Source organism: Rutilus rutilus, assembly GCF_951802725.1.
Source record: "Rutilus rutilus genome assembly, chromosome: 10".
In the NCBI taxonomy this organism is placed as follows: domain Eukaryota; kingdom Metazoa; phylum Chordata; class Actinopteri; order Cypriniformes; family Leuciscidae; genus Rutilus; species Rutilus rutilus.
The window spans coordinates 28,778,462-28,803,350 of NC_140215.1; the positions used below are offsets into that span (position 1 = coordinate 28,778,462).

At 35.6% G+C, this 24,889-nt stretch overlaps 1 protein-coding gene across 1 annotated transcript; it reads right to left on the reverse strand.

The window, feature by feature from the left end:
- Nucleotides 1–373: 373 nt before the first annotated feature.
- On the reverse strand, nucleotides 374–24,754 carry dnajc15 (DnaJ (Hsp40) homolog, subfamily C, member 15). The gene is made up of 6 exons (XM_084420320.1): nucleotides 24,598–24,754; nucleotides 22,950–23,001; nucleotides 19,007–19,080; nucleotides 15,572–15,648; nucleotides 12,450–12,520; nucleotides 374–840 (listed from the first exon to the last, which is right to left on the reverse strand). Exons 1-6 carry the CDS (start codon nucleotides 24,700–24,702, stop codon nucleotides 770–772), a joined length of 450 nt encoding a protein of 149 aa, XP_084276446.1. The 5' UTR covers nucleotides 24,703–24,754; the 3' UTR covers nucleotides 374–769.
- Nucleotides 24,755–24,889: the final 135 nt, after the last annotated feature.

The window sequence follows — 24,889 nt, forward strand, 5'->3', positions numbered from 1 at the left end:
GTATGCAAGCTAACACTAAACGGTTCTAAACATAGCCTCTCTCTCAAAGAAATGAAATATAAAATTCATCCAAGCAGCAATTTCTTTCCCCGTTGCTTGCCTTTTATTTCTTTTGCAGTAATGTGTTAGTGGATTGTGCAGCTTGTGTTGTGATATCTTGGCCTTGGCATTAATCTCCAGGCCTGACAAACAGCAAATCAGACTTGGTGTAAAGAACATCCCTCTATCCAATCCCAAACGCTCTGTTCCTGTGTGGATAACTCAGACATGCAGACCAGACAGTCTTCTGAACCGCGTGCATCAGCACGAGCACAGCAGGAGGAAAACACCAGCGTACAAACAAAACACAAAAATACTCGCAATGAGTCATTCCAGGTTTTTAAAACTGTTTATTCAGAGAGCTAAAATAACTTAACACCTACATGGACTGGTCCCTGCGGATTAGGGGAAATACTTTGGGCTTTTTAGCCATTTGACATGATACATCCACCAGATTTGTCAGCAGATGTTAAACATTACGCAAGTCACCTCAATAAATAACAAAGATTACAGTGAGCTATTTCACATGGACAGAGTGAAGATCCTTTAACATGAAGGATCAACCTTTCAAGACATGCATTAAAGTGGCGGTAAGGAAAAGTGCCAGATAGAACGGAGCACAATATGCTGAGAGTCGGCTGATTTATGGCAGAAAAACAAGGAGGAGAACAATGACTTGTGGAGGCTCATGGGTGAGCTGGCGGCACTGAAGTAGATGTAACTCTGCTGGTCAGCGTCGAGGGCCAGAGTCAAGCAGATCTTTTGCTTCATTGATCTTGGCTGCCAAATACGGGGATCCACCTGCAGGAGAAGCAGCAGGTTTATTTCAGCAGGTTCATGAGGTGTCTCCTCTTCCTCCTCTTGTTCTTTAAAGCTGTAAAATGCGCATTTCCCCCTAGTGACGACCCATCCCAATTTCTGCGTCTCTTTTGAGCCACGGGGCGTAACACCTCCGATGACCTCTCTTTCCAATAACTTCCTGTCCCATTTCTACACAAGGTACAAAAGCTGTCATTGGTGCGGTACACATTTGTACCTTATTTACCCCTAAAAGTGAGCACATTAGTACCTAGAATAGATGGTAGTACTTTTTGAAAGGGTACCACCCCAGCAAGAGATTTTGAGAGGTTTTGTTTTTGTTTTTTACTTCCCCTGTGGTGAAAATCAAGTTGTTTATATGTCTATGTGGTGTTTTTAATATGCTTTAAGCCAAACCATGTGCAAATTCATGAGTCAACACCATTGAGTATTTTCTCCTTAAAACTGTTTCTGTTTCTGACGTCACAAACTACCTTGTAACCCATCAGGTCAACGTGTGATCGTCAACGGGTGCGTCTCTCAGCTGGTGTGAGTGGAGGCGGGGCTAATTTGCATATTCATAGAACCACGTACACTAAATGAGGAAAGGGGGTAGACCAAGTTAACATTCAAGCTATTTTAAGGCAGGGGATCCTAAACAGATTAATTAGCCTTTTTGACATGATATAGAATATCCATTTATTGAACTAAATTTAAACACTCACAGCACACAGAGAATTTAATTCAACAAAAAAATTTACATTTTATTTGATCGTATTACTCTCTAAATGCATGTCATTCCAAATAGTAATAACAAAATTGCATACACTATAATGTTCAAAAGTTTGGGGTCAGTAAGATTTTTTTTAATGTTTATAAAAGAAGTCTCTTATGCTCACAAGGCTACATTTATTTGAGGGGGGGGGAAAGAAGGTAAAAACAGCAATATTGTGAAATATTATTAATTTAAAGAGATAGTTCACCCAAAATTCTGTCCTCATTTAATCACCTCAAGTAAAAAATAAAAATATGGTGCCCCAAAACTATTTGGTTACAAACATTCATCAAAATATCTTCTTTTGAGTTCAGCAGAAGAAAGAAATTCATACATGTTTGAAACAACTTGAGGGTGAGTAAATAATGACAGAATAAAACATTTTTGGGTGATCTAGCCCTTTAAAATAACTGTTTTCTATTTTAATGTCTTATAAAATGCAGTTTATTCCTGTGAAGGTAAATCTGTATTTTCAGCATCATTACTCCAGTCTTCAGTGTCACATAATCCCTCAAAAATGTAACATGTCCATGCTGAATAAAAGTATCAATTTCTTACAAATAAAACAAAATCTACTGACCCAACTTTTGAACAGTAGAGTATATAACACCCACTTTTGCAATCCAATCAATTCAGGATGGATAGAATTAGGTACCACCCTACATTTTCTTTCTCATTTAATATCCCGTTTCACTGCAGAAATGTCATTACAGAAATCAAATGGGTCGCAAACAGTGTTTTACATTGACTTTAAAGTCACTTTGAAACTAAATGGAGCAGCATAATTAATTTGCTACCTCGAGTCCACAGGCACAATTCTATCTTAGTTTCTGCAGCCGCGGTACAGCTCTACATCCACAAGCTTTGTAGAAAAGAAATCTCTATGCCTCCAATCACAGACTTTCAGCCCACGTCCAGGGTGTACGATGGGAGCGTGCGGCTGCGAGGGGGGAAATGTGCTATTGCTGGCAGCGTGTGATGAGGCACACCTGGTGCCTGCTGCGCCCCATCATGCGGGTGTAAATTTCCATTGCATCTTTTCTTAGTAAACCACGTTCCACGAGTGCGTGTCAACACAGTCACCAAAGTCAATGTAGATTTTACCTGATGACAGCTAGACCCTCACATCTGTACCAACCATTTCCCCCTCACTGCGCAATGGGCACGTTCACAACCCTTTATGCAATGCACATTAATTTAGCTTTCGCTTAACGTTTAGTTTATATATATACAGTGCAATGCATAAGTGAATACACCCATGCTAAAGTTGACTAAAAAGAGGAATAAAAAATCATATTTTGGAAATTGAACTTAATGCCTTAATTTAAAAAATTTGGAAAAATCCAACCTTTAAGGACACCAATTTTCTTTGTGAATGAATAATGTATCGTAAATAAATAAATGTTCTTCCTTAAAATACATGGTGCATAAGTGAGTACACCCCTATGTTAAATTCCCATAGAGGCAGGCAGATTTTTATTTTTAAGTATTTTTTTATTTCTTTTTTTTAGGATACTATGCATCCTGATAAAGTTCCCTTGGCCTTTGGAATTAAAATAGCCCCACATCATCACATAGCCTTCACCATACCTAGAGATTGGCATGGTTTTAATTCAGTTAGCCTAAAAGCTAGTTTGATTTGCATTGAGAGATGATCTTATGGAAAGTACCCCATGCCAATCTCTAGGTATGGTGAAGGCTATGTGATGATGTGGGGCTATTTTAATCCCAAAGGCCAAGGGAACTTTATCAGGATGCATAGTATCCTAAATTATTTTTTTTTTAAATACTTAAAAATAAAAATCTGCCTGCCTCTATGGGAATTTAACATAGGGGTGTACTCACTTATGCACCATGTATTTTAAGGAAGAACATTTATTTATTTACGATACATTATTCATTCACAAAGAAAATTGGTGTCCTTAAAGGTTGGATTTTTCCTAATTTTTTTAATTAAGGCATTAAGTTCAATTTCCAAAATATGATTTTTTATTCCTCTTTTTAGTCAACTTTAGCATGGGTGTATTCACTTATGCATTGCACTGTATGTATATATATATATATATATATATATATATATATATATATATATATATATATATATATATATATATATATATATATACACACATTTATTTTAATGTTAAATAAAAATTATTAAAATATTTGTTTTAACATTTAGTACTATCATTTGTGTATCATCTAAGCGCTACTACATTTTGGCTTATTATTTATGGCTTTAAATGATCTAACAATACAAAATAATTTAGATGTTTGATAAACCTTGACGTGGGTTTTTATTATTTCAATATTGTGGCTACTGAGCCATGTACAATCATCATCATTGTAAACAATCAAGATTTGCTATAATTTAGCTTATTAACAAGTTAAAGGTGCAGTAAGCGATTTCTGAGAAACGCTGTTGAAAGGGGCGGCACAACACACTTGTAGCCAATCAGCAGTAGGGGGCGTGTCCACTCATGATGGAGGAGGAGAGAGAGAGAGCAAGAGGGAGATTTGAAGAAAGACTGTAGAAAGAGAGATGGCTGAGAGACATTACAAAAGAGAAAAGCTCAAAGGAATATCACTGGAAAATGAAGGGATATGACCAGGCAAGAGCTTCAGGATCCACGTTAATATTATAAAAGCTTTCCAGCGCTGGAAAGATGGATGCAGAGGTTGTGCTGTTTCTGGTCCATATGTGAGTAACATTGGTTTTGCTGTTGTTGTAATTGTATCTATAATAACAGGACGGTTTTGAGTGTCATTGTCTGGATCTGCTGTGCTGCTCTCACTCTTGTGTACTGTATGTTCAATTTGTTCTTCCTTGTTGTTTGTTCGTGATCTTCGCTTTATTTTTTCACGAATAATTATTTCGCTTCACTTCAGCTATAATAAAGAGACATCCACTCTTGCATTGAGTGTTCGTGCCTTTTGGGGGCGGAGCAATGAAGTTTGTTTGGGTTGATTTCAATCAAATTTCTCAAAAATCGCTTACTGCACCTTTAAGTGCATTAATATTCTATATTACCCTTCTGGCACAGATTATAACAGCATCACGAATTAATGTTTTATAACAATAATGATTATATTAAAATACATTCTTGTCATTTGGCCAATTTTGACAGCTTAAATTGCAAATTGACTGTTGTACAGGGAGTCATGGATCCAATGTCACTGGAGGGGTCATCAATGAACTGGAGAATTAATGCTGAATGACTGATAGGCAAAATAATAATAATGATCATCTCATCATGAGGTGACAGACAGTGGCCTGTCTAACATGACAGATTGATGTTCTTAAAAGAGAAAATATCGACAATATATTGGTTTAAACTTTTATAAAGCTCGCTAGTTAAGCTGTGTGAGAAAAAAAAAAATAGCGAGAGAACGAAATCGGGGAAGTAAACGACAACTTTGTGTACATCCTGTGAGACCATCAATCAGAGCAAGTCATAGTTATCACAGTGCTGTTCAATGGATGTCATCAAAACACACCTAGATCACATGGAGCCCAATGTCGCCAAAGTAAAAAAAAAAAAAAAAAAAACTTCCAAATTTAAAGTAAAAACAAAAACAAAACAAAAACATGAAGACATTTTAGGAACCTGTCTTTTAAATATATTTATGAAATATATTTTAGGATATTATTCAGGAAACATTATAAAATGTTTTACAAAAAAAATTATATTATTATTTTTTATATTTTATTAAATAATGTCTAAGTCATAGTTGTGCTTGTTAAAAATATATTGTACAACAGAAATAAATGCACAAAATTGCTTGCTCCTACAAAAGTCTTTTAATTAATTATTTTTATTTATTTATTTTTTCCCATTTTTCCCATGTTTTCGTGAGACTCAGGAAACAGCACTGTGACAACAACGACCTTGCTCTGGCTGAAGGACCGAATTGGAAATGTCAGAAGCGAAGACCAGGAGACATGGATGTATCTTCATCAAGTCTCACTAAGAAAGCTGAACACTGTATTTTAGGGGGCAGTCCTTACAAGTAAAGACACTTAGGTGACAACCTTAAAAAAAGCATGCAAATGAAGTATTCGGGTATAGGAACCCAACCCAGCTTCTAGGGTGTCACCAGTCCTAATCCAATCAGCAGAAATATTCAACGAATGGGACAGGGGCTCCAAGAGCCATTAAAGACAAAAGGTGAGAGTCCCAGTAATCTGACTCCTCTGACTTACAATAAAGAGAACAGGAACTGGCAGAAAACTTTTGTTGGAGACGTTGCTTAACAGAATCATTTATCTGATTTCATCATCTTAAACCTAAAATGCTTAATACAATGTACTGTACTTCACTTTAGTTTTTCATTTAATGTAATGTCAAGATGTAGGATCACCAGATCATAAACGGATTCTTACATTTGTAATCCCACAACTCACAGGATTTACATAAAGCCGCCCCTTCTCCAAGATCCTGAAAGCATCCATTGTGTTCTTAAACACACACACGCACACACGACTATCATGATAAGCAACAATAACAAATGGGCAAACACACAGGAGAGTGAGCGGGTAGCAGAGAGCAGGGCCTGAGGAGGTTGCTAATCTGTCTGTGTCAGAGAGAAAGTGGAGCTGTGCGCTCAACAGTCTGCACTGATGCACTTAATTACACATTATTTTTTTCTGCCAATATCATTTCGCCAAGTACATTTCATATAGACATTGTCAATAGACATATTTCACAAGAGAGAAATGTTGCTATTCTTTTTAGTGACAATAGTTGTTTCATTCATTCATTTCTATTTCTAAAAAGTTGTCCATTTCAATCAATCAATTAAATAATCAAAACTATGATTCAACAATTTCTTCGCATAATCGCTTGGCAGGGAATTAAAATATTTCATGAAAAATAGGGCTGTCGAACATTTCAGTAACATTTAATAAAAAAATTAACAAAACGCTCTCGTTCTTGTTTGTTTGAGCGCTGTCTGACAGTCAAAGGTTTCTATTTACAATGCGTTCATACGAGCCAATCACAATCATATCTGTTGATCATGTGAACACAACTGCCTATCAGAGGTGCTAGTCAGAAAGTCAGTCAGAATCCGCTCGACAACACTGAAAACGCACAAGGTTTTATGTTCAACGCAAGCCACAAATTTGTGAGCCAAAAAAGTGTAAACGATGTACACAAGAGATTCACTGTGCAATCAAGACAGTTTTTTTTATTATAAAGGGAATTTTTGGGAGAGAGCAGAATTCAGCGAGCTCACGCTTAAGAGATTGACAGCTTCTTTTTATTACCCATTCACAATCTCAATACAAGTTTAGTTTTTCATGCTGCTACAAATTTCTGGATTGACAACCGTATTTAGGTTGAAATGATGGTTCCTTTTATTAAGCATTACATAAATATTTAGATGAATTCAATAAGATATAATTTTGCTCTGCACAAGCCAGATCTCAGCATCTTTACAGACGGAACACAATAACCTAAAAAGCTCTGGAAAAACAAAGATTGCTTTTCCTTTTTTAGTTTGCTTCCACTTTTATACAGTTTCAGTTAGATGAGTTAAGGCATGTATGACGGTTTCTCAATGTCCCCATTTGCTCATAGCTAGCAAACTAATGAAAGCCAATTCAACAATCATTCCATGCCATTACCCTGACCGCTCAAAGTTAATCATCTCATTACGACCTAAAGAGCGGATACCGGAGCGAATAACGTCGATCCTCGCGTCACTGTGAAACCTTGCCGTAGGGGCTCACAAAAGGGCTACATGCAAGATGAACACAGAAATATAGAAAAGCGCTCAATCTCAGTTGGGTTACAGACTCTTTTCTGACTTGAATTGTGTGTGATGTCAAGGTGAGATGTGAATGTATGGATCCATATTGATAACTTACCAGTCTGAGTTCTTCAGAAAGCAATAATACATAGTTCCTGACTGAAAACGTCTATTGAATTAGAAACAATAGATGAGTGGAAGAAGGGAATAGTGTAAAAATTCAAGGCAATTCAAATAATAAAAAAAATGACAAAGTATAACACCAGTAAAAGGCTATTATTAACAGCAAATGTGTTGTAAAAACAGAAAATAACAGCACCTTTCAGCCTGTCTCCATCATGCAGACATGAAATATCTATCATACAGTAGTAGACCTTGACAGGTTTTTGCATTCCACTGAGCTGTTTTTCTATGAAAACATGTGCTTGATGGACGTGTGTTTGGCTGTTGCTCTCACGTCTTCTGCAGCGTCTCGCATATGAAACGGCATTCTAAAGCCCTATTCGGACGGGATTAACTTTACAAGGGTAGATGGAGTGATGTAATTTTACCACAAAATTTGTAATATTAATAGCCAATTCGCACGGGATAAGATATCTCAGTAAAACTAGCAGAAGTGGGAGAGTAACTCGATTTGCGCACCGCCGTCACCCTCCTGTTGTCGTGTGCGTATTACGTTGCTTCCTGATATCACGTGCGCAAACACATATAACCTATATTTATGTAGCCTACAGTACAGGTCAAAGTTTGGAAACATTATGTTTTTTTATATTTTTGAAAGATGTCTCTAATGTTTATCAAGGCTGCATTTATTTGATCAAAAATACAGAAAAAAACTGTAATATTGTGAAATATTATTACAACTTAAAATAATAGTTTTCTATTTGAATATACTTACAAAAATAATTTATTCCTGTGATGCAAAGCTGAATTTTCAGGATCATTACTCCAGTCTTCAGTGTCACATGTGACATCCAGTCTATCACATGATCCTTTAGAAATCATTCTAATATTCTGATTTATTATGAGTGTTGGAAACAGTTCTGCTGCCTAATATATTTGACGAATAAAAGGTTAAAAATAACTGCATTTATTCACAATAAAAAAATATTTTCTAATAATATAAATCTTCTTTACTATCACTTTTTATCAATTTAACACATCCTTGCTGAATAAAAGTATTGATTTATTTCAAAAAAAGAAAGAAGTGTATCGCAGTAGTGTATATTGTTGTTACAAAAGATTTCTATTTTTAAACTTTTTTTTTCTTTTTTTTCTTTCTTTTTATTCATCAAAGTATTCTAAAAAAGTATCACAGGTTATGAAAAAAATATTAAGCAGCAGAACAGTAATGATCCTGAAAATTCAGCTTTGCATCACAGAAATGATAATTTAAAGTATAATAAATTGAAAACCAATTATTTTAAATTGTAATAATATATCACAATATTACTTTTTTTTTTCTGTATTTTTGATCAAATAAATGCAGGCTTGAATGTTTCCAGACTTTTGACCTGTACTGTATATAAAACAGTTATGTCCAATCGAACCATGTATTAATTAACTTAAGATTAGATTGTGTTGGTAATAGGCACTTACCTAACGCTAAAAGATGTTTCGTGCCTCTAACAAGTGCTTTCGATCTTCTTTCTGATCTGAATAGTGTGTGGAAAACACTTGAGTTTTGCCACAGACCCGTCTAGAATGCAACTGAATGCTTTTGACTGAATCCATACTTGAAAAACCGCGGGAAACTACTTTTAAACACGAAATATTTACGTACATATTTACAACAGGTCTATTCGCACGGGATTAGTATTACCTGAGTTAATTTTTCCGGACCTTTTTACTGAAGGTAAAAGTCACCTTAATCTTTACTGACATTGTCCGTAATGATTACTGAGATGGCACATTCGGACGGGACTAAAATCACTGAGAAGCTCTGGTAATTATTACTTTACCCCACCTCTCCATGTTAAACTAGTCCCGTCCGAATAGGGCTTAACACCACGCCGCTCAAGTTAAAAAAAAGTTTAACTCGCGTCTAATAACCTTGCCTTTTTTCCGCTCCACGTCTCAGCGCAATAATGCATTCTGTGTGAACAGCTGGGGTTAGTTCACCCAAAAATTAAAATTATCCCATAATTTAGTTTCCAATCCCAAAGTTTTCAGGTTTTTTTTTTAAAACGATGTTGTGTAAATGACCCCTCAGTACGTTTTATTCCAGCTTTCTGTTTCAATAAGAAACACATAAATGCCAAAAGAAAGCAAACTGCATTCATCAAGTCATTTCATGGGGTCTTTAATACATCAGCCCCCTCCACTAGTGGAACAAACAAAATGGGCTCTTGCACACCATTATTATCAGCACTGTAGTAAAGGATTTTTTAGCAGTGCTGAAGGATGGGACAAATCTGGCACACTTTCTCTGCTGGATGTCCTCTCTACAGTCAGAGGCCTTATCGCTCCACTACAGATAGCATCACAGACACCATCGCTTATTTCCCTGAGAGTATTAGTGGTCTAGAGGAGCAAACAAGGGCTGACACACACACACACACACACATACACAGCATATATATACAGCATCTCTGAGCGCTGTGAGAAACGGACTTGAAAGAGGAAAAACCAGAGAAAGGAAAGGTGAGGCCATTAACCTTGAACAGAAAAACAGGGCGAGTACAGTGACCAAGGAAAAAGAAAGACTCCTGCTCACCGTGTTTATTAGGTGAGACCCTGTGCTTAAAAAGACCACTGCAAAAAAGCAATTCGCTAGACAGTGATTTATAACCTGTGTCGCACAGATCAGAGTGAACAAATCCTTATCAGATCTAAATACGTTGGTACCTGGTCCATTATCACTACCATTTGGTCCTTATCAAGTCCAATTTTTTTTTTGTGTGTGTAAAATGTTAGTGTCTTAACCTCTTAAACTGTTCCTTTTAACTTCAAAATTGGAAATATGCAAAAATGTTGACCAAAAAATGATATTTAGAGGTAGCTCAATCATGTGGAAGATTGCCTATGTTAAGCTGTGCGGCGTTATTGTGATATGCAAGTAATATTAAAAGTTGCTGCAAATGAACTACATTTTATTGAAATCAGAGCAACACTGACATGACAACAATGACAACAATCTCAAAAAAGCACAAAGTTTTCAACAATCCCTCATTTCTGATTTCAGTGTTGACTTTTTGCAGTGTGGATAGATCCGTCGGTGATCTTCCACCACATGAAGGAGAAACTGCAATTGTTCTTCAGAGTGTGTGAGATAGCCATTGTATTCTTGAATCAGAGCCACTCCTCTCTCGGCGTGATCATTGACTACTTTCATTGCATGTATGGTTGCCTGTGCCTCCTGATAATCTGCTTGATTCGGCCAAAGTTCCGGGTCAATTTCAAGGAACGTAATGTCATTTTTTAAATAAAAAAATGTGCTCTAAACCCAAACAATAACCAAGGTGATCATCAATAGAAATATGTATTGATTCCACCAGGAAAGGTAAATCTGCTAAACCAGGTCATGGATGGATTCATTTGGATTTAGTTTCTACAATAAATAAACTGAGATATGCATCTAAAATACATATTTAGGAATATATGGAGCATATGGAATATGTGGAGATTTTTTTGGAATTTTACTAGCCAGGCACAATACCAATTCAAATGATCGTTTTTTTACGAAAATCATCAAAATCTCAGAAAGTTTAAAGCTATTGAGCTACCAGTAATTATTATGTTACTGCCATACAAATTGGCATGCTGTATTTTCTTATATAAAGGAACAATTTGAAGGGTTAAGAGCATGACAATTGGAGACTTTAAAAATAAGGACCACCCTAACTACCATGTGATACGCAGAATATTCAAAATGTATTGACAGTTATTTTGCTTTTTTTGCCAATATTTTTTTATGTTTTTGAGAGAAGAATTTTATGCTCGCCATGGCTGTATTTACGTAATCAAAAATAAAGTAAAAACAATAATAATGTGAAATATTATAACAATTTCAAAATAACTTTTTTATTGTAATTTTTCAAAATGCAATTTGTCCTGCTGATCAAAACTGAATTTTCAGCATCAATACTCCAGTCTTCAGTGTCACATGATCCTTCAGAAATCATTCTAACATGCTGATTTATTGCTCAAGAAATATAATCATGTAACATTATTAGTAACATTATCATCAATGTTGAAAACAGCTGCCTAATATTTTTGTGGAAACTGTGATATGTTTTTTTTTCTTCAGGATTCTTTAAATAAGTTCAAAAGAACGGCATTTATTTGAAACAGATTTTTTTTTTGTAACTACGTAAATGTCTTTAATATCACTTCTGATTAATTTAATGCATCTTTGCTGAATAAAAATATACCAAAAAAATTAACTTTGGATAAAAACATCTGCTAAACATCTGCTTATTCAACCATTAAGTTTGGTAAAGAATGTGTCATTAGTTTTACTTTCCTCTCTCGCCACATGAGAGCATCAAGATGTAATAGTGTCTCTGATTTGAACTTCAGCTGCAACAATATTTTACATTCTACATTTACATCACATTATATAGTTGGTAAAACTGATTCATTGCAATGAATAAGATAAAACTATTAGCTGAATAAATTTAAAACGGATTTGAATTGATTAAAAATGTATTATTAATTTGCATGGCATTTTTAAAAAGTTTTTATTAAAAATATATGTCACTATGTATTATTATTTATGGGTGAATATGAATGCAAATGATTCAATATCATTCTTCCTTTAGTGAAGGAAAGATTGTAAAACGTGCCTTGATTATTTTTCAATTAAATGATTTCGAATCTACCGCACTTGTGTGAGGGGTTTGCCTGAATATGTCCTGCTTTGTGTGGTTCTGGCTTAAATTACAGCAAGTCAGCATTGCAGGGATGTGAGCCCTCTTTAAAAAGTGTGTTATGACAAATGCCGTTCAAATCAATAATGTAATCAACACCCGTCTCAGCCGCTGTCTGCTCAGACAATACCTACAGCCGCATGTGGAGAACCGAACCAGAGGATTATTGATTTAAACACAACCATCCCAACATGTCAGCGTGAACTACTGACCTTTATCCGGATGATTTAGGACCATGATCCTTCTGTGGGATTCCCGTACCTTTGCCTTAGTGCTGGTTGGACTGCGCAAAACAAGAATACAGAACATTAAGAGAAGGAACACACCGCCATCTAGTGGTCACAGTGGAAACTGCTGTATGAATCTAATTACAGGCCTCCAGATTGATTTTTTTGCACAAATCATCAACATGTGTGGTCTGTCTTCATCACTGCACACATCAACTGGAAAGACTCAATCTGTACATTCCCTGAAATTCCCCAATTTAGTGGGCAAAAAAAAAGCAAAACAACTGAAAAAAATAAGGTATGGTCTAAGTTTGGGGACATTTCTTAACTCGACAGATGGATAAAGAAAAGCATTTGACAAAATGACAAAAAACCTGACAATTTTTTTTTAATTAAATTTAAAATGTAGATCTAAAATGATTTATGTACTATTTTATTGTTTTATTTAACTATATTTTAAAACATTCATTAAATAAACAGATTTAAACATGACGGTATTCAATTTAAAAATGATTTATTAACTTGATATTTTAACTAAATTTTAAAACATTAAATGGAAAAAAAAATATGCTTGAATAACATTTTATAAAATGATAAAGAAAAATCAGATATACATATTAGATATGTATAGCCTAATTAATATTGACAAATCTAGTATTTATTTCAATGATTTGATCAATTAAGACTATATGATGGAGTTTTAATTCTCCATCTAATGAAATATTTTGTTTTCTAGTAGTGCTAGATACTAATAAGACTTACTTAAAATCCCAAACAATTTCTGACACATTCAAGCACATTTTAAATAAATAAACATAATGTCAGTCAGTACTATATAATAATTAATAACTTTTTTACAACAAAAATGAAACATCACTGAACTTACTTAAGCTGGACTATAACACTATTTCTTCTGGAAACAAACTTTGTTGCATTATTTTCCTGTTATCTCTGTAAAGCTGCTTTGAAACAATCTGTATTGTAAAAAGCGCTATATAAATAAAGGTGACTTGACTTGACTATAGTAATGTTTCTTTTTAAAGGATTCAAATTGCTGTATTTATTAAATGTATTAAATCTTTTAATCTATATGAAGCACTGAGTTATGTGAGGACAGGTGGTTTTAGGTTATTTGGCTTCACACTGTATCCTTACTGAAAGATGAATACATTTCTTTCCACCCTACAGCTTTCAGGGTTTGGATCTGAGTCACAGCTAAACAGCCAGAAGTGATGATTAAAAGATACATTAATGCTTACACACAAGTGTTCAGTCCTACCAACCCTCCTCTCAAGTCTCAAATCATATGCAGGAGTGGGCGTCTGAGAGGGGCCTGAGCAACTGCTTAAAACACTGTGAGGAGTGGAGGCTTCCAGAATGTGATGACGAATCTGTCAGGCAGAAATGTGTGGCAGTCGAGAGACTAAACTGTGACCTCAAACCCATTTAAAGTCAGAACAGCAATGAACATAAGGATGATCAAAGAAAACATGAGCATGACTAGGTAAAAAAAAAAGAAAAAGAAACCTGTAGGAACAGGCTACATATATTTGATAAAAAACAAAGTAGAAACAATAATATTGTGAAATATTAAAATTTCAAATTAATAGTTTTTTTTAATATACATTTCAAAATGCAGTTTGTTTCTTTGAAAGAAGGAATATATATATATATATATATATATATATATATATATATATATATATATATATATATAGATATAGATATATACACACATCATACATACATACACATATATATATATATATAAATCAATAAATATAAATATATTTATAGATTGATATATATATATATATATATATATATACACACACATACATATATATATATATATATATCAATAAATATAAATATATTTATAGATTGATTGATATATATATATATATATATCAATAAATATAAATATATTTATAGATTGATTGATTTATATATATATATATATATATATATATATATATATATATATATATATATATATATATATATATATATATATATATATATATATATTTAATTGAATAAATAAATTGTAATTTATTCCTGTGATGTCAAAGCTGAATTTTTTGGCATCATTACTCCAATCTTCAGTCACACGATCCTTTAGAAATCATTTTAAGATGCTGATTTGCTGCTCAAGGAACGTTTCCTATCATAAATCAATGTTGTGCTGCTTAATATTTTTGTTGTTTTTAGAATTCTTCGATCAATAGAAAGAGCGTGTCTTTAAAATAGAAATCTTTCGAAACATTTTAAATGTCTTTACTGTCACTTTTAATCAATTTAATGCATCCAAAAAACTGACCTGACACTTTTGAACAGTAGTATATGGATTAACAAACATGTCAAAATGTTTCTTTTTAGGTGAACTACACCTTTAAAAAGCAAAGTCAGCCAGCTGAATTTATGATGGGCGTAGAGAGATCAAAGTATATCAGTGCAAATAGTATAACATCACTGGGGTCAGTTATTTCAGCTGTGAGTGAGAGACACCAAAGTAAAGCTGAAGACGGACGAGAAGAGAATAATAAAAACTATTAACCCGAATCAGTACAGTTTTATGAGCCTGAATGCGGTTGACCGAGTTAATATTGTCACGTCCAAGAAATATTGGACACAGTCTGGTTCAGTTCTATAAAAACATTAGTCCAGTTTGACTGACAACACAAAGAAATGATGCAAGCTACGCCACACAGGATGTGATGCTTGCATGGTGTGAGTCACACCTGGTCTGGGACCATGTGAACTTCTGTTGAAGTATGGGAAATTTTTTGAGAAATATACCCTTCGAGGATGAGGAGGGTGGTCCACCGAAAAGCAGATTATAAATTAAAAAGAGACACAGCTGAGAATTTTTCCCATTAGACGTTATAGGATCAAAGCCGTGACGACAGGAGATGACGACCGACTTCAAACCAAAAGTATTGCCCCCAGACTTAACCGCAAGCTCTTCTGGGAAGTTTAGTGATGCAGTGTGTGTGTGTGTATATACTGTAAAACACCTTTGTTTTCTTCCATGACAACTCATAATGAGAGAATTCAGCAAGAGGAATTGCAGTGATTTAGGGCTTTGTTTAGCCCACAATTACCTGATCCCGAGAATAAGGCTGGCTTCCCGTCTGGTCATCTTCTGCTCAAATCCACCTTTGTAATATGCAGAAAATGACTAGGAAAGAAAAGAAAATGTTGAAAGCAATGGTCCAGATTCAAAATTAAGCCCCATCAACAGCATATCTGTGGTGGATTGTTGATTACTAGGAGAAAAAAGGTGTTTTCCTCAGTTTTAGACTGGTAGAATTGAAATAGACAAGGGCAGGCAGTTAACATACATACAGTATTCAAAGTGTCACAATACTTCAACCTTACTGGCATGAAACTTGGATGATAGAATCACTTGTAAAGTTATACCCAATCTTTCAATTTGGTTGTCGTGATACACACAATGAGACGCGATGGAGGTATCTGTACAGCACAGACATTACGTCGGTAATCCGCAATCAGAATTTCATTCACCCAGAAAAGTGGTCCCAGCTGAAAATGATTTCACCAACTATACAGATCAAGTTATAAACAGGGTTTAACTGAATAACTCATCTAAGTGCTTTAACAAAAATATAAGAGTCAAGATTAATTTCTGTAGTAATCAACATTATGCCTCAAATGCTGTGAATAGTATAGTACTGAACCCAATGACGTTCCTTTAATCACAACACGAGATGACTGATGTGCACAATAATGTATAATCATTCTCAATATTGATGGCAACCGCGTTGTTTTGGCTCAGCTAAAAGCCTCATGATCAGCACTTTCACCTTATTATGTGAAAATGGAGATTTTAGGGATTTGAGAAGATTGACCCCGTAATTATCCAAATTCCAAAACTAAAGGTGCGTTCACGCAAGAATTACCGTAATTACTGACTAGAAAGGCGCTCGCGTCCTCGTTGAACTCGTAGTTCCAATGCGCAAATTTTCTGAGAGTCCCGACTTCATCAACAGGAAACACTCAAAATGGCAGCGGCTTCAGCAGTAAAATGTAGTCATTGTAGTAAAATGCAGTTATTTCATTCTATTTTTGATATCACTATTGTTAATGTCTTATAATATTTCATCAATGAAATATACAAAAGATTTTTACTGTTTACTGTTGATAGCACTGAATGTACCACAAAATCAACATTAAAATATATGTTTATTAACAAGGCATTTGCATCACTTGCTATATTGTGGTTTTGTCAACTGATTCCTCAAATTACACAGATTAATTTGTGTTGTCATAGAACTATGCAGAATTCAGAGTCCAAGGACGTGAAAAGGTCTGAGAAGAACATCCCAGGATGTCTTCTAATAATTACAGTAATTATGACAAAGCGTGAACGCATCATTACGGCCCGAATTTGAGTGTTAAGATCATGATCATGAAGTTTCATGTGTTTGGAGGAGGCTGTATTCTTCATTCTAATTCAAGATTTTGTTACAGTAAAGAATGAGAATGTTTCTGTTTCCATTTTCTTCATAGATTTTTCACTTTGGGACTTTCACACTTGAAATATTTAACCCTGCCTCATTCTAAACCCAGTGAATGGAATCCTGGGTTATCCTGCTTCACGTTTCACAAAGCTCATAACTTACCAGAGGTTAACAATTAATCTGCGGTATTCTTAAAACGTTTCACACTTTACATTCCTAAACACTGGGTTACGTTCTTATTTGCCTATTTGCGGTGTCAATGTCATTGACTGGACGAACGCCGCACACAATCTTTGCCATAAATGCTTTAGCATTGCGCGTCCGCATGTTATTATTACATTTTATATATGTATATAAACTAAGCTATCAAGTTTTTCCTGAATAGACTTTTTGGACAATAAAAGTAAAAAATAACTTCTTCACTCCAATTGGCACGTTTTCCATCGCCATTTGCCATTTTTCTCCTCAAAAGCTGACTGACTGTCCAAAGCATGTGAATATGTGCCACACGATTGGCTGTCTGTTGCTAAGCATCTAGTCATGACATACTAATACCGCATTGTTTCAAGCTGCACAAGTTTGGCACCGCAATGAGGGGTTAAAAGTGGGGTTCAGCACGACGATAACCTGGGGTTAAGCACAGTGTGAAAAGCTATTTTCAGTATTTTCAGCACAAACTTAAAATTTAAAGGAGCATTTCACCTGAAAATTAAATAAAATAATACATTCTTTTTCTCGACATCATTCAAAACCCATATGTTGTTGTCTATTAACTGAAACAAAAAATATATAAACGAATGAAGAATCTTCACACAGCTAAAGCACTATATAAGCCGTTTACCAAAGAACAAAAGGGCCTAACAAAATAAAATAAAATAAATACCCCATTAATGCATCATTAAAGTAGTCCATATGATTACATATCTTCTTAAGCATTTAAAGGGATACTCCACTTTTTTTTTTTTGAAAGAAATGCTACTGGACTCGTCTGAATCAATGATCTATGCTAAGCTATGCTAAAAGTGGTACCGTCAGACCCGGAGTTCGGCTGAATGGATTCTAAAACGGTAAAACTCAACTGTTTAACTCTGGGGGAGTTGTAAAATGAGCATATTTCCGAAAAAAGTGGAGTATCCCTTTAAATAGGAGGAAAAGACCAAAAAAAGTCCTTTCTGGACCTGAAAAGTCCTGAGTGATGATATAAACTGTGGTTCAATAGGCAAGAGCTTTGAAAAGATTCTTCAAAAATGTCAACTTTTGTGTTCTACGGCAAAAATAACAGCACACGGGTTTGGATTGATGTTGAGTAAACAATGTCAGAATTTTCGCTGAACTATCTCTTTACTAAAGATGCCATAACACGATAACATCGGTCTGTGGCTCCTTCAGAAATCGTACATCCTGCAGGATTTTGGGTAAAGTTCACCACTGAGTAAAAACATGTGTATGTTTAGACGGCGATGGAGACCAGAATGTTCAGTCCAATCTCAGCCCAAAACATGTCACTTAATCACACTCATCTGTTATGTGATTCACAGAAAAATGAAATCATTTGATTAATAACTGTAATAATGATCTATTACAAGAGTGCTCAGTCGCGAATCTGCGAAAGCCACTGAGATTATAGAAGTTTCAGAGAGTACACAGGTGGACAGGTTGAGTCAAAGCGCTGGGAACCAGCCCCAACCCACACATCCCTAGAGATTAAGAAAAACCAGGACAAATCAGGTTCATAGACTCCACCAAAAACCAGACGCACAGCGTGAACTATGGCAAGGGCCGAAGACACGATGAATCAGTCCTTCGCCCTACAGCAGGAGGTTTAACATGCCAAAAGCGCACACAAAAACAAGTGCCTCAAGATGTGGAAATATCCAAATTTCATTCCCACAAATCATCGCTTTCTGAAACAGAATCTGTGTTTAAAAAATGAATATGTTGTGCTGGATCTTTTCAAATGGGAATACTGATTCATAGGGTGTTCGAGAGCAATCCCACAACAAAATCATTAGCTTATGCATGCTAAAAAATGGTTGGTTTGTTTCTGACGCTTACCGTAGTGGGTAACTTCTTGGCAGCTTCCGTGATAACCTGACCTAGAGGCCTCCATAAATGGAATGCATATCGACCTAAAAGCCAATGTAATAAGAGAAAAAAAGGATTAATGGGTTGAAAAGTGTGCCAGACAATTTACAAAGTTAATTTCCAGGGTTAACAAAGTTGGTTTAAGGGTGAAACCAAGGACAAAACCACATTTTAGTCTTATTCAATATGTGTTAAAGGTGAGGACGCCTTTCAACTTCCCTTGGTCAGGGTGCTGGTGAACTGCCAGCGGTTGTGGTTCAACTGTGAAGCAACACACTGCAAGTCAGCAGCACTCAATGAAATGAACATATAATGCCTCTGAACATCCAGCATTCAATAAAAAAAGCAGAGAAAGGCCGTTAAGCGGCTCATTTAATGCAACCAAATTGTAGGTGAAGAATTTATAAAAATCATTAGAGTAATACATCATGGGAACTATTCAGGATTTTCATTTCATCAAATTTTGAGGAGTTTATTGTTGAGAGGAAAACGTTATTTTGCTTCTCAGCAAAAAAAAAGCGTTTGAGGCTCCCTCCACTGTAATCCGAAGCCCTGCCTCCGAACGAATCAGACCACACACCACCTCAGCTTTTGGCAGAAGCGCTGCCCCCTCGATGTACTGAAATGGGAATTAGCCCCCTTCCTCAAAGCGACCACAAGTGCTATTCCATCCTGACCTCACACAGCTATGGGTGGAAGACTTGGCGACTAACAATGATTAACTATCCAAGCAGCAGTAGGGAGAGGACGGCAGAGACACCTGCCAGAAAAGAATCAAACGTAAACATGCCGATGACGAAGTCGCTTTAATTATTTGGCCACATGCGGCCATTTAAAGACTCTTTTGATTTCTCTTATGCCAGAGGCCACATTGACCTCATTAACCAGGGCGAGCTTCATCTGGGGGCTTGAACAAACACTCACAGTTTAACCATCTCCCTCATCAACGCCGCCATCATCTCGAGTGCTTCCAATCCTTAAGAATCACATCATAAATATCTGTGGTCAGCTTTAACATACACGAGGAAAGTTTAGCTAAATATTTTAAGACGACAAAAGAGGAAAAAACTTTTATTGCATTTTACAATGGCTACTCGATCCCGCTGCGAAACCACAACATGAGGGATTTTAGCTCGCAAACATCCTGCCTAGAAACATACTCTGCGCCAGAACGCAAACACAAAACTTTCGCCAACACGACGTTTCAAGAGTGCTGGTTTTCGGTCCAACAGCACTGAGACTTTTCGCTGTTAGTATAACTCCACTTGTCTGTGTTTGCACATTCAAGACAGACTGTCAATCACTGGGAAGTTTTCACTCATTCATGCAATCACACTGATTCATTCATGATAGAAACGAGTGTCTTTTTGAGTAACCGGTAAGTCATTTAATTATTCAAACAGTGAATAAATTGGGATCGTAAAAAAAGACTGGGGCTCATCACTACTAATTGCGCAGATTGTTTCTTATTGTACGCACAGGAGAACTTATGAAAAATGTCTGTCTAATTAACGACACATTTTGACTATTTAAAACGATTGATTGATTAATAATTAGCATAAAACACACAGCCAAGCGTGTAGGGGTGTGGCGATATTAAAACGTGACAATAATTCTCGTCTAGGTGAAAAGCAGTCTCGCAATATCAGCATGTGTGAGTTGATCTCTTTTACAACTTATGATAATTAATACTAACGGAAAAAAATTACGGAAGTGGTGCATTCCACAGACGAGAATCCATGACTCTAAGGCTTTATGATATTAAGACCATTTAAAAATTACAAATAAAGCATAGTGCTATTGTGAATCACAAATGCTTTGATTTAATTAAATAAATATGCCATCTCTGCATATGCTGTGAGTTTGGGTTGCTTATAACGTTCATCTGGGTACGCAATGTGCGCCATTTAATCAAATTTGTAACATAATCTTTTATAGACATACGCCAAGACAGGAGAATACATCAATATGTTCCTAAATATGCAAACCGTTGTCCATCGCGATTTCAAAATAAAAGTTTTAACCCGCGATCTGAGTTTGCATGTTTTGATGTCCACATGTTCTTGTTCAAGAAATGACAGGGGCTGTTGCATTAGCCACATAATAAAGATTAAGAAGACATTTGAATTAAATGTTGTTTGGCCAATATTAAATAAGGATTTAATCGTGCTAACACTAATCGTGTAACAACAACACTTACAGGCCATTGGCGCACCCTCTGCAGGCATTTGTTATAATACACAATGTACAGAAGTTCATTATAGTATAACTATGTATTTTAACAGTGTTGTTAAGTAAAACCATATTATTATTTGCTATTGATACATTATTTGAATTAACTATGTGACGCCTATTGTCACCCTCTGGTATATTTGATCAGGGGTTCATCCTACAGGCAAGATAATGACCCAAAACATACTTCCAGGCTATGTCAGAACTACCTTAGAAGAAAAGAACAAGATGGTAGGCTTCAATTCATGGAATAGCCAGCACAGTCTCCAAACTTTAATCCCATCGAGCTGGTTTGGGATGAACTGGACAGAAAGATGAAAGCAAAGCAACCTACAAATGCAACACAAGTTTGGGAGTGGGAACTTTTGCAACAGAGTTGGGAAGAACTTTCCAAAAAATATTTGATTATATCTGGAAAGGTGGCTACTTTGATGATTTAGATTTAGATTTAATTTTTTGTTAAACAAAATGATTGCATGATTTCTTTTTTAATTGTCCAATTGTTTATTTGTTCTGTGCTTCAATTTCAGAGTAAATTGATACATTAAACTGCATAAATTTCAATAAAAACTGGAAAAATGTAGGTGTTCTAAAACTTTTGAATGGTAATGTATGTGTATTTTAGGTCATTTTAAAGGCTATTTGTTCACTTATGTCTGTTTTTATTACCATATTGTTTTGCATTTTGTGACTTTCAGTGGAATAAAAGAATATTTTTTCCAGTCATAGTTTTGTCATTGAAGATTTCTTAAAAATATCATGTCATCTCACTCTCATGGACCTAATATCGTGTATTGTCTCACACCCCTGCAAGTGAGCCATCCTCAAAACTAGTTCAAACACAATAAACACTTTTTATATAGACCCTTTTATATAGACCCAGATAACACACCTCTCATTAACCAGTTGTGCATATGTGTATGTGCATTTTTATACAGAGAAATCTTGCAGCTCAGGCTATGACAACTATTCTTACTATTTCACTATATATGATGAAATACATGAGATTAAATACAATGTATAAAATTCATCTTAATTTCTTTCTTCTGCTGAACACAAAGAAAGATATTATGAAGAATGTCGGTAACCAGACAGTTGATGGACCCCATTAACTTTCATAGTAGGAAAAAACATACTATGAAAGTCAATGGGGTCCATGAACTGTCTGGTTACCGACATTCTTCAAAAATATTCTTTTGTGTTCAGCAGAAGAAAGAAATTCATACAGGTTTGAAACAACTTGAGGGTGAGTAAATGATGAAAGAAATTTTTATTATGAAGTTAACTAATCCTTTAAAATAAGTTTAGACCTTGCATTTTTTGTTGTTGTTTTTTTTTTTTGGTTCACTGACCTGTGAATGGCCTCTAATTTGTCACGTAACTAATGCTGTCAACAGCTTGAAAATACTTATTGCAAGCAATCCAGGCAATAAAATCCAGGCAATCCAGTCTCCTCGGAGTAACCTGAGGTTGAGAACTTCCTCAAAAGCACAATGGTAATCAATCATCAGTTTGAACCAGTTAACCTTTGGTTCCCATCCCAGAGCTTTAACCACTAAGCTATACCACACATATTATATGAATGCATGTAGCTTCTCCATGTGACTGTGCAACATGTGGTTTAATGACAAAGGAATCTCCAAATGAGCGCATACACTGGGGTCAAAGCGGTTGTGCTCACCTGCAAACCCTGCCGCAGCAACACCCAGTCCCACTGCCATCAGAGTGCCGGCCTGAAACACACACAAACATTTTATCACTATGACATTTAACAAACACAGGACCAGTATTTGTAGAGAAGCATTTTAAGTGTTGCCATATAATTATATTGGACAGACATTACATGGTTTTCCCATAGTAGATGATCAAAAATGCACAAAAAAAAATCCATAGACTAGACTTCTACTGGAAATTTCTGACTCTTCAGAGATTTAAAATTACGTCCAGCAAACTCACCACAGACCCATAGACTGAATGTTCAGAGTCTGACTCATGAATCATCATCATTACATGATGATTCATGAATTAAAGCTGCAAATGTTAAACAGCTAAAATGTAAATACACAAGCCCTTTAAGCTTCATTCTTCTGACGGTCTATCTATACCTATCTATTTAACGGTACCTATCTGATGGTGGTGATGGGGGGGTGGTGTGGCGCAATGGATAAGACAAATGCCTTTGGTGTGAGAGACCCGGGTTCGAATCCACTGTGAGACACCAATGTGTCCCTGAGCAAGACACTTAACCCCTAGTTGCTCCAGAGGCATGCGACCTCTGACATATATAGCAATTGTAAGTCGCTTTGGATAAAAGCGTCAGCTAAATGTAAAAATGTAAATGTAAATGATGGTCTATCTATATATCCATCTATCTATCTGACATTTTATTTATCTATCTATCTAACAGTTTATCTATCTATCTGTCTGACGGTCTATCTATCTGACAGTTATCTATGATCTATCCATCTATCTATCTATCTTCCATTTATCTATATCTATCTATCTATCTATCTTACCTTTATCAATCTATCTATTTATCTTACATCTATCTATCTGTCTCTCTATCTGACAGTTTATCTATCTATCTAGCGATCTATCTGACGGTCTATCTATCTATCTAGCAAGTAGCAATCCATCTGACAGTTTATCTATCTATCTATCTATTTATATATGTGTCTGTCTGTCTGTCAGTATATCTGTCTGTCAGTATATCTGTCTGTCAGTATATCTGTCTATCTATCTATCTGATGGATGGTAAATCTATCTGACAGTTTATATCTATCTATCTGGAACATCCTAGTAATTGCCTAGCAATGCCCTACCAACCACCGAACAAACAATTTGTATCCATAAGGTGTATAGCCTACAGCATTTAAACTTCAAATTTTTGAAGTTATTTTAATGTTTAAACACGACTTTGACAAGGTTGGCTCGAAAAACTTAATGTTTAACTTTCATGTTCTTTTATGGATCGACAAGGTATTAAATGAGCTTGTACTTAGAAGTTCTAGTGGGCCAAGCGTTTGTCAGAAACTCACAATGGCTGATGTATAAAATATATAGGCTAGAATGTAAAGGCTTCACAATGAGTAATACTTCGTGGCTAATAATTATTTCCCATCTTCCAACAACCGATATTGAGCTACTTTCATTATACTATAATAATATAACACTCTTAGAAAAGAAAAAGGTAAACGTCTTTATATAAATGCTTGAGTTTCAGAAGTGATCAGCAAGGTCACTCATAGGATGAGCACAGAGGGAACTCTTATGACACAGGTGGTAAACAGTGTAACTGCTCCGGACTCTCCAGTGCGACATTTACTCACAAGGCGTTTGTCAATATCTGTCTCACTCTGCACGGTGGATTTTGGTGTATATTCAGCATGTCTCATGAAGTCCCCGTCCATCGCTACACTACCGGAGCTCGCCATGCTTGTGACAGCCACAGCTACGGAAACACCAAAGGGACAAACTTCATGCTGCAGCGCGGTCTCGCGATTCTAAAGCAGAGGTTTTAAAACAGTTCTAAAACAGTTTTATATGTGCCTTAAACTTCCAAACCATAATGTAAACCCTAAGCATTATATTTATTTATCATGGGTTTAAAAAGGTTGCATG

Coding starts and splice junctions, on each gene's coding strand:
- dnajc15 (XM_084420320.1), bottom strand. CDS start 24,702: ATGGCGAGCTCCGGTAGTGTAGCGATGGACGGGGACTTCATGAGACAT. Junction 19,081..22,949: donor TGCTGCGGCAGGGTTTGCAG/GTGAGCACAACC, acceptor ATTGGCTTTTAG/GTCGATATGCATTCCATTTA. Junction 15,649..19,006: donor CCAAGAAGTTACCCACTACG/GTAAGCGTCAGA, acceptor TTTCTTTCCTAG/TCATTTTCTGCATATTACAA.